The sequence below is a fragment of the Cebidichthys violaceus genome, unplaced genomic scaffold (assembly GCF_023349555.1).
Source record: "Cebidichthys violaceus isolate CVI_PGR_0920_01 unplaced genomic scaffold, fCebVio1.0.p SCAF_4, whole genome shotgun sequence".
NCBI lineage: Eukaryota > Metazoa > Chordata > Actinopteri > Perciformes > Stichaeidae > Cebidichthys > Cebidichthys violaceus.
In genome coordinates this window covers 740,001-749,092 of record NW_027176594.1, presented here as the reverse complement: position 1 = coordinate 749,092, position 9,092 = coordinate 740,001, and the positions used below count along the sequence as shown (strand labels likewise).

The 9,092-nt window shown below is 42.3% G+C and overlaps 1 protein-coding gene across 1 annotated transcript; it reads right to left on the bottom strand.

The window, feature by feature from the left end:
* Positions 1-973: 973 nt before the first annotated feature.
* LOC137884948 (homeobox protein OTX1 B-like) lies at positions 974-8,362 on the bottom strand. The gene is made up of 4 exons (XM_068727053.1): positions 8,068-8,362; positions 5,671-5,838; positions 4,777-4,928; positions 974-2,401 (listed from the first exon to the last, which is right to left on the bottom strand). Exons 2-4 carry the CDS (start codon positions 5,762-5,764, stop codon positions 1,607-1,609), a joined length of 1,041 nt encoding a protein of 346 aa, XP_068583154.1. The 5' UTR covers positions 5,765-5,838; positions 8,068-8,362; the 3' UTR covers positions 974-1,606.
* Between the last annotated feature and the right edge of the window lie 730 nt (positions 8,363-9,092).

Below are 9,092 nucleotides of genomic sequence, written 5' to 3'. Positions count from 1 at the left end.
AGAAACAGTCAAAAAGAAACAAAAATGACAAAATATATGTGGTTTTGGAAGCGATGTAGCGACAACTCGTAGTGCTAGCTGACATGCTACTGTAGCTGGTGAGCTAACGGCTAAAACACTAGCAATGCTGGTAACATGCTAGCACTGGACAGTCAGTCACAATATCTCTCTGAGCGTCTTTCTATTCTGTATTAAACGTTTTACTCCTCTGAGGAGTAACTTCATTCAATAAAGATGAAGTGAAGAAGGGAAAAAAATAACTTTTCACTGAGCTAACTCTCAGCGCTAGGCTTCGTTAGCTCGCTAGCTAACAGGACAATACGTCTACACAGTTTGTTCAAAAGATGTAACCTCATTTATCACTGACTCTCGTCTCATTACTGTCTCTGTATTGAAACAGTTTATACTGACAGACGAGGTTTAATAAAATGCTACACGCAGCTAATAAGCTACGATGGCTGCCTCCATTTTTGGACTCTCCGTTCCTCCAGACGTCGGCACCGTAAAGACCGTAAAGTTTGCATTTGGTCACCGAAGTTAAACAACAACGCATCAGATGGTGGTTATTCTGGGAAGCTTCCAGGTGTGTGGATGTGTGTGAATGTAAGCGTGAACAAGTGACAAAAAGAGCTCTCAGTGAATCTTTCCCTGAATAAATAAACAATCATCTATTTATCCAAGCGTATGGTTCACAACCAAACCATAGACTCAAACCTGCAGGCCAGGGTTACTGTTAATAATCAATAATGATTGTTAATGTGTCACTATTTATACTTTTAAACCAGTTAAACCAGTTCAGCATCATTTGCTTACAACCGTAGTGATCTGATCATGTTGGAAAACTGCTCTTTTGATGAGACAAACTTGAATCGAAATAAACTTTTCTCCGGACTGCTCATGTTTTAACAAGACTTTATTATAAAGACACGAATGAACATCTTTCAAATTTCAATGGAATACTGACATTGCGTGTCTAATTTCACATTTTTTATTTTCTTTCCTCTGCAAAGAACAAATAGCAAAAAAAATCTTTCACCTCATAAACAAGTGCTGCAATTCAATCTCCAAAATACAACACCCCACAGGCTATACGACGAGTTTCTGAACGAGATCAAAGCTTGAAATCAGATAGAAATGAACATCAGCGATCCTGAAAATCATAGCAGCATCATGTTTTTGACAAATAAAAGGTTTGTTAGGAAAAAGCCCACTCAAGAGTCTAATTTATGGTATTTTTCACGTTATTTCTCTGGAGAATAATCCCGCTCAAGATGAAGTTAACTGATTGATCGCTGAGACGTTCCCAGGCTGCACAATCTCGCAGGTTCCACTGGAACTTTACTATTAAAAAGGCCTTCAAGAGTTGTAAATGGGTCAGTTTCTCTCGAGTTCTGGAGTAGAAAAATAATCCTGGACGAGTCGATCCGCTGATGTCGACAGAGCTGGACCCCGAGGCCTTCGGGTATCTGTGCGTCGCTTCAGTTCGTTCACAAATAAACTTTCTTAAAAACGTCTCTAATATTAGTTTAAAGGATCTTCAAATATAAACCACCAACAACAAAAAGAATACTTCTTTGTAAGCAGAGAAGAAGAGAAACACAGGAGGTCACAGCACTTGGAAACGCCACGAGGCCTGGTCTTTGTAGTCCAAACAGTCGGAGGCGTTGAAGTTGAGTTTCCAGGCCGAAGCTGCCGTCTGCTCTTTGTAATCCAGACAATCTGTGGAGTTGAAGGTGAGGCCGGGCGCGCTGTACGCCTGGTGGTGGTGCGACGGGTGGTGGTGATGGTGGTGGTGCCCTGACGTCTGGCCAATGTGGTGGTGCGGGTGTCCCGACATGGAGCTGCCGGTCATGGGGCTGAGCTGGTGCGGGTGGTGCGGGTGGTGGTGGGAGTGCATGGGCGCCAGGTACGAGCCGCACTCCACGCCGCCGAAGTAAGAGCCCGAAGCCGAGGCCGGGTAACCCTGGCTGTACGCCGCCGCCGTCTGGCCGTAAGACACCGGGTAGGAGGGCGTCCCCCCGGTGCCGGAGGACGACACGGAGCGCTGCATGCAGGAGGCGCTGGTGGGGGCGGCGGGGTCGGGCATCGTGGCCGGCGCCGGGGCCGGGGAGATGGGCGCCGGGCTCCAGATGGACGACACCGGGGCGGTGACGGAGGTAGAGGTGCTGATCAGACCGGGACCGCCGAGGCCGGAGGTGACGGAGGAGGACGCGGAGGAGGACGTGGAGGAGGAGCTGGAGGAGGTGGAGCTGGACACCGCCGGCGGGGTGAACTGGCCGCTGCTCTCCGAACCGGTGCTCTCTCTCGCCGGAGACGACTTCTTCTTCATCGGTTTCACCTTGGCGCTGTTGCTGCTCTGCTGCTGCTGCCGACACTTGGCCCGTCTGTTCTTAAACCAGACCTGAGGAAGGAGGACAGGCCAAAAGGTCACACGCCGGCTGGGTCACAAACCAAAAATAAAGCCGAAGCAGACGGAGCTGGCAGGAACCAAACACCTTTCCTCTAACACAGCCCTTCTGAGGCGCTGCGGCTCTGACCGCTGACCTTTACTGCTGGCTGCAGTTCATCAGAGACTCCTTTCTGCTAAACGACTCCAGCACCAAAAATAACTAGTAAACGTGCGGAGCTTATGAATCTGTGTTTCAAACAAAACATATTCCTCACTTAGTGGCATCGAGGCATGCAGATCATTTTCAGGTTTTCAGGTTTCTGCCTCCACCAGTCTGCAATCTATTGGTTTTATGTTCAGGGACACAAATGGTTTTTGTGTCGCTCAGCACAAATTAATTTATGTTTATCAATTAGGATCCTTTTTTTCTCGTGGTGTGCACACAACTTAAACGCTACCACGAGACTACGCATTGGACAGAGCTGATGGCGTCGCATTAAATATTGAGAAAGACCACTCAAAGTGGGCGGGGCTGGAGGCGAATGGGTCCGACAAATAAAGGACTTTTTTTTTTGTTATTCTGGATAATCCACAGATAGGATGATACACACGGTTCACAGCTTTCATAGGGACTATTTCTTCAGTGGAAAGTAGTTCCAAACAGGGACACATTGTGGAAGGAGACACTTTGGAGGCAGAAACCTCCCACATTTTAAATATTTAAAAACATGGAGAAATAAAAATGAAAACTATCTGTGTGGTGAGACATCACGAGAATACATACATATATATATATATATATATATATATATATATATATATATATATATATATATATATATATATATATATATATGTTTTTTAGTGATTTCAGTGAACTGTCACTTTAAATCCTGTTGTATTTTGGCTCACAGAAGTACTGAAGCAAACACAGTGCCACACCCTGTTCAGTAGCTTGCCCTCAATTAAGTGATACTTACATAATAAGAATATTTCACAATCCAATAGTTGTCTCTGTAAATGATTCATATTATTAGTGACAGTGCAGCATGATGTGAGAGGACAATGTCTTCTAAACCACAGTGTGTGTGTGTGTGTGTGTGTGTGTGTGTGTGTGTGTGTGTGTGTGTGTGTGTTTTAAATAAAGTGAGTAGAAGGATCACCAATAACTTCATGACTAAATGACTTTCACAAACATTTAACAAATAATCATCTGCACTTTGGATTTAATGTTCCAGTATTTAGTTTGTTTTCTTTGGTTAGACCTGCGATGTTTGCTGCCGTCTTTAAACATGTTGGACGACGATAGTTGTGTTGATGTTGTACTTTTAAAATAAGTTGTGTAATATATAAATACACATATATATATAAATATATATATATATATATATATATATATATATATATATATATATTTATTTAGTTTTTTAATTTAAATTACAAATTATAAGTCAAACCAAAAACTAAATGAAAACACTAAAAATCCACAAGTGGCTGCATGTTCATAATTAGTATGTACATGTACATGAACTGGAGGTTATACCCTCAACTACATGTTGAAGTGTACATATTATTTTCTATAGTGGAAAAATGTTTTCCTATAATTTAATTATTCAAACAATAATACGCTTCCATAGAAATAACGACAGCACTACTGCTGACACTGCTGCTGATAAACTGGGCCTGTCGGAGGGGAAGCAGGAAATGCTCCGGCGGTAGAAGCGGCCTGTCAGCAGCAGCAGAAAGCAGAGAGGCAGCGGCCATGATGGCAGCTTTTAAGCCCAGCAGAGGGCCGCTAAAGCCGGGGACAGAGCACCTCTCACAGCCTTTTTCTAAAGAAAGCTCCCCACATCCACAGCCCAGCCAAGTTCTCCCCTTTGATTAAAGACTTGTCTCTACTTGATCACAGGAGCTGAACTTTTCTCCTTCTTCTTCTTTTTTTTTTTTTTACACTGGAGCTAATCATGCAGAGGCCTGAGGTGACAAACAGAAAGTTCATCAGAGAGTGGCACCAACGCTGTAAAACCTGAGCTCGGATGTGTGAAGCTGCTCCGTGGACTCACTGTGTTATTTAGTGAACGATGACGCGACAGAAGAGCATGAGAATACATATCTGCTTCCAGGAAACTGGAGCTCAATGCTTTCTGCTGTGACCTCACAACTGCTCGCACTTCTTTGCTTAATATTACACCAAAGTGTGTTAGAAAGGTTTCACACTCACAACCTTTACATTCACTCAGGTGGGATGCTGTTTGATAAACATCTTGCAGATTAAAGTTAGAGGAAACTCCACTGAATTAAGTTTATATTTCCCCTCCTTTTCCTTCTAAATGAAGTGTAACCCCTTCACAATAAATGTCCCGTGATCGCTCTCATCTCTCTCTGACCTGCACTCTGGACTCCGGCAGGTTGATCTTCAGCGCCACCTCCTCCCTCATGAAGATGTCCGGGTAGCGCGTCTTGGCGAACAGCGACTCCAGAATGTCCAGCTGCGTCCGGGTGAAGGTGGTCCGCTCCCGGCGCTGCTTCCGCGGGTTTCCTGGAGGAAGAAGAAGAAGAAAAAAATGAATCCTTAATTACTTTGTCGAAGACACAACTTTAAAGAGTTAGAGACTGAGTCGTGTCGCGCGCTCGAAAAGCTGTCCAGTTTTGTTTCTGTGTGATCATTTTACTTTTTAATTGGCGTCGTGTCTTCCATGTGTTTTATATTTTGTGATTATTATTTTTTTTCCACATGCAGACGCTTAATGTCCCCCCGCGTATTTGGACGTTTCTTTTTTTCTAGCTTATAAAACATTTGGGATTTCCAAAATAAATTAAAAAAAGTTTTTAAAAAAAGCCAATTTAGCGTTTCTATCACCAAGACAAACGTGGTCGGTAGACTTCACGACAACAGAAACATTACAAATTACAACATAATTGCGGCCTCAAATGCACCACGAGCACCCAGCGTAAGCCCAGATAATCACACACGTTTCCACCCATCCTATAAAAAGTTTTAAGTCACTTTAAGACTTCAAAATTAATAATTTAATTCGATTTTTATTCGTTTGTACCAACCAGACACCGAGAGGTAGTACTGCTGATATATTTAGCAGCTGTGTGTAAATATTAGAAATAAACTCTGCAGCACATGCATCAAAATAAAAGCGCAGAAATATCGTTATATTTTGGAGAAACCAACGTTTCCATGGATGTCATGAAGCACATGATCTAAAAGTCTGGCTCCATGTTGATATTTAAGAGTGGCCCTCAGAGGACGGTGTCTCGTGCATCCGTACCGGGGTAGCCCACGGACGGGTGGAGCAGGTCCATGGCTCCGCTCAGGCCCAGTCCGTTCATCCCGTACGGGCCCTGTTTGAGATAAGACATCATGCTAGAAGCGCGGAGGGCAGACCGGGGTCTGCACGGACGGAAAGCTGCGGAACTCCCGGTGTTTAGGTCTGCTCCTGCGGGAGAGAAGAAGCACGAGGAGTGAGTCATGTTAAAATCATGTCATTATTGAAGACGCGTTAATGATAATAATAGAATAGAATAATTATAAAGCCTATAAACCTACATGTCACTTGCAGCGATAAAATGCAGGCCTATAAAATCCACATAGACTTTAATTTCTCTAAACTATTATTTTTAAAAACACAAACAAATTGTATGTGATCAGATTTAAAGCCACACTATCAGTCACATAAAAGCCTTTATATATATATGAAGCCTATTTCATTTGAATGGAAGCGTTTCAACAATGAGAGCAGTGGAACAGAAGGAACCCTCTCACTGTTATGCAATCATGCAAATGTAAATGATCCTGCTGATTGTAGATAAAAAAAAAAAAACACGTTTGCGTTTTACATTTGGGCGTTGAGAGTGAAGTTTGAATTCCTAAATCACGAACAATGGGATTTCACAACATGATGAACCGCCTCGATAATAATAATAATAAACCTAATGGAGTCATTTACGATACGAGAGAGAGAGAGAGAGAGAGAGAGAGAGAGAGAGAGAGAGAGAGAGAGAGAGAGAGAGAGAGAGAGGACACCAAATATCTGATTTATGGAACATAGCCTGAATTATGTGTTAAACTCTTTAACTCGTTAACATGTAAATGAGAGGGACGTGAAGGCCCAGAAGGAGCTAAAAGGACTAATGCTGGGGGGGGGGGGGGGGGGGGGGTCCCAGCTGTTTGATTAATGTGAAATAAAGAGAGACACCACGCTCTAACTCTGTGTGTGTAGAGATGACATCCGTTCGCTGTCAGTCTCAAAGATTAAATATGAAGAAAATAGCACGCAGACTCTGACGTCACGGGAGCAACTGTTATTACGAATAAACAATAATAACAACAGCAGCTGCTGAACACCGGAGCAGAACGGGACCCGGGTGTTAAACGGGCCCGTTATCGCTCGGATCTTCATTACGTTTTCATTAATTCAATAGCTCGCAATTAAATCGACCTGCGGACACGCGCGTTTACATTACAGGCCACTCGAGATTTATTCTCACCTCCGAATATCAAAGTGGGTTCTCCGATATGATTTATGCACGCGCAGGCTTTCTGACTAACTAACTGGAAGGAAATGTAGATTATTTTTTACTTATAGATATTTTATTCTATGTGTCACAATTCAAATGTTTCATATTTGTTTCATTCACGTTTTGGACTTAACGTTTATTATGTGCTTAATATGCACGTGCTTTATTTCTTAATGCTATCTATTTATTTACGACTATTTACTGCAGTTATTTCTTTTTTTTTTGCTTTGGGAAGGGGCCTAAATATTAAATATATTAAACACGATCATTGTAAATAAATAACAGTTCTATGGAATAATAGTAAAGTGGTGTAAAGCAATATTTAGAGAATGAACAGAGTGTAATAAATACAGATATCATCTCTCTCGTTAGAGAATCATTACATATCCTGTTTCTTGATTTACTCTTTTTTTTTTTCCTGCAGAACTTCACACATCAGCTGCAGCTGTAATAAACGGCCTTAATGATTCACTGTTAGTATTAGTGTAACACAATGTATTTAGATAAGAATCTCCATAATCCAGCGGGGTCCTTTGAGCAGGTAAATGCTCTGATGGACCTGAACCGAGGCGTCAACGCTCCGCATAAAGCACTACTTATTTCCATAACCGCAGGAAGGAGCCGAAACACGCAATGTAAATGCGTCGAAACTGTGTGCAAATGAAGTCCATTACAATTTAGATTAGATCTACAGGCCGACAATTAGCGGAGCGGCTGTTATCAGCGCAGAGAGCTGACGGGAGGCCGCGGGCCCGAGCCGCAGGACGAGAAATACACCGAAATACAGAGAAAGCCTCAATAAAAGAGGCGCACGCTAATACGGAGAACACCTCTAATGTGAAGTTACGGTAACGAACAGGTTTTTATTTGTTGTTATTTATTTTATCTCAGAGGCAAAAGCAAACCGACCTTTTCTATAATTTATTTAACATATTTTTCGTATTTTAAGTTGTTTTTTAGTCTTCGAAATATTATAACAGCCTCGTGTTGAGAGCTTCCAAAACACTTAAAATAAAAACCAGGTAATAAGAAAAATAAAAAGTGAACCTATAAATATATTTTCAGTAATGTTTGCAGGCTTCACCTGGTGGAATACCACACCGTAAATCATGAGAAATAAAACTCAATAAACCAGGTGTGAGTCTCACCTTCTTCAGGCTCCGGTTGTTGTTGTTGTTGTTGTTGTTGTTGTTGTTGTTGTTGTGTTTTTAAATCCTGTTAAATGTCAAACCAATGAGATCCAGAGCTCGAGAAATATCCACATGGAGGAAAAAAAAAAGTTTCTTGTTCTCTGTCAGAATATAAAGCAGGTTCAGCAGCTCCGCGCGCACCTCTTTCGATAACTAGAAAATTAACATTTCAACGCAGGAAAATAAAAAAAAAAAACACACAAAAAATAAAAACAACCGTAACGTTGTGACTCTCTTCCGCGCGCTCCTTCTCTCGCTCTCTTCCTGCCGGCGTTGACGGACGGAGATTGATGCTCGTCCTCAGAGGCTCGCGCCTCTATGAGTCAAGGAAGCATGCGGGTCCGCGTCCTGCGAGCCAATCACAGCGCTCCGAGGCCTTCACTGGGGGGGGAGGGGAGGAGGGCCAATCGGTCGCGCGAAGCTCGGCGCCCAAACGCCCGCCCTCTTTCGAATGGAACAGCGGCGGCAGCACGTGACACCACGGAACGGCTCGGTGTCAGAAAGTTGAAGGAGAATCGGGCCCGGCTGCCATTGCGGCAAGAAAGGTTCGATGTAGCCGCTTATTTTTTAGGACGACCTGGTAATAAATAAGAGTAGTAATGGAGTCTGCGTTAAAAGATAAATACATCATGTGTTGTTTTATTTTTTTAAGCGATATTAACATAGACGTCTTTTTATTTGGCCTGTGAAGAAAAGACAAATTAAAAATGCACATTTTATTTTTTTTCCTGCCTCTTCAATAAAATAATAAATTAGCTTGAACAGTTAGCCTAGCATTACTTTATTGAGTTTATAGCCAATTAAAGCTGCCATCAGGCCCACAACACTCAGTCCATTAAAGTTCGTTGCACTTAACTTGCAGTATAGGCCATTTATTATTACACAGTATATTATTATAATAAGCTACAGCATGAACAACCCTCAACCAGCTGATTCAATTCAGAAAAAATACAGAAATATTGTTAAAAAAGAAACTCAATCAT

What these genes read in the sequence shown, in the direction of transcription:
- LOC137884948 (XM_068727053.1), bottom strand. Translation starts at nt 5,764, where the DNA reads ATGATGTCTTATCTCAAACAGGGCCCGTACGGGATGAACGGACTGGGC. An exon ending in CCCGTCCGTGGGCTACCCCG is followed by an intron (nt 4,929 to 5,670) that starts GTACGGATGCAC and finishes TTCTTCCTCCAG; the next exon opens with GAAACCCGCGGAAGCAGCGC. An exon ending in TGCCGGAGTCCAGAGTGCAG is followed by an intron (nt 2,402 to 4,776) that starts GTCAGAGAGAGA and finishes CTCCTTCCTCAG; the next exon opens with GTCTGGTTTAAGAACAGACG.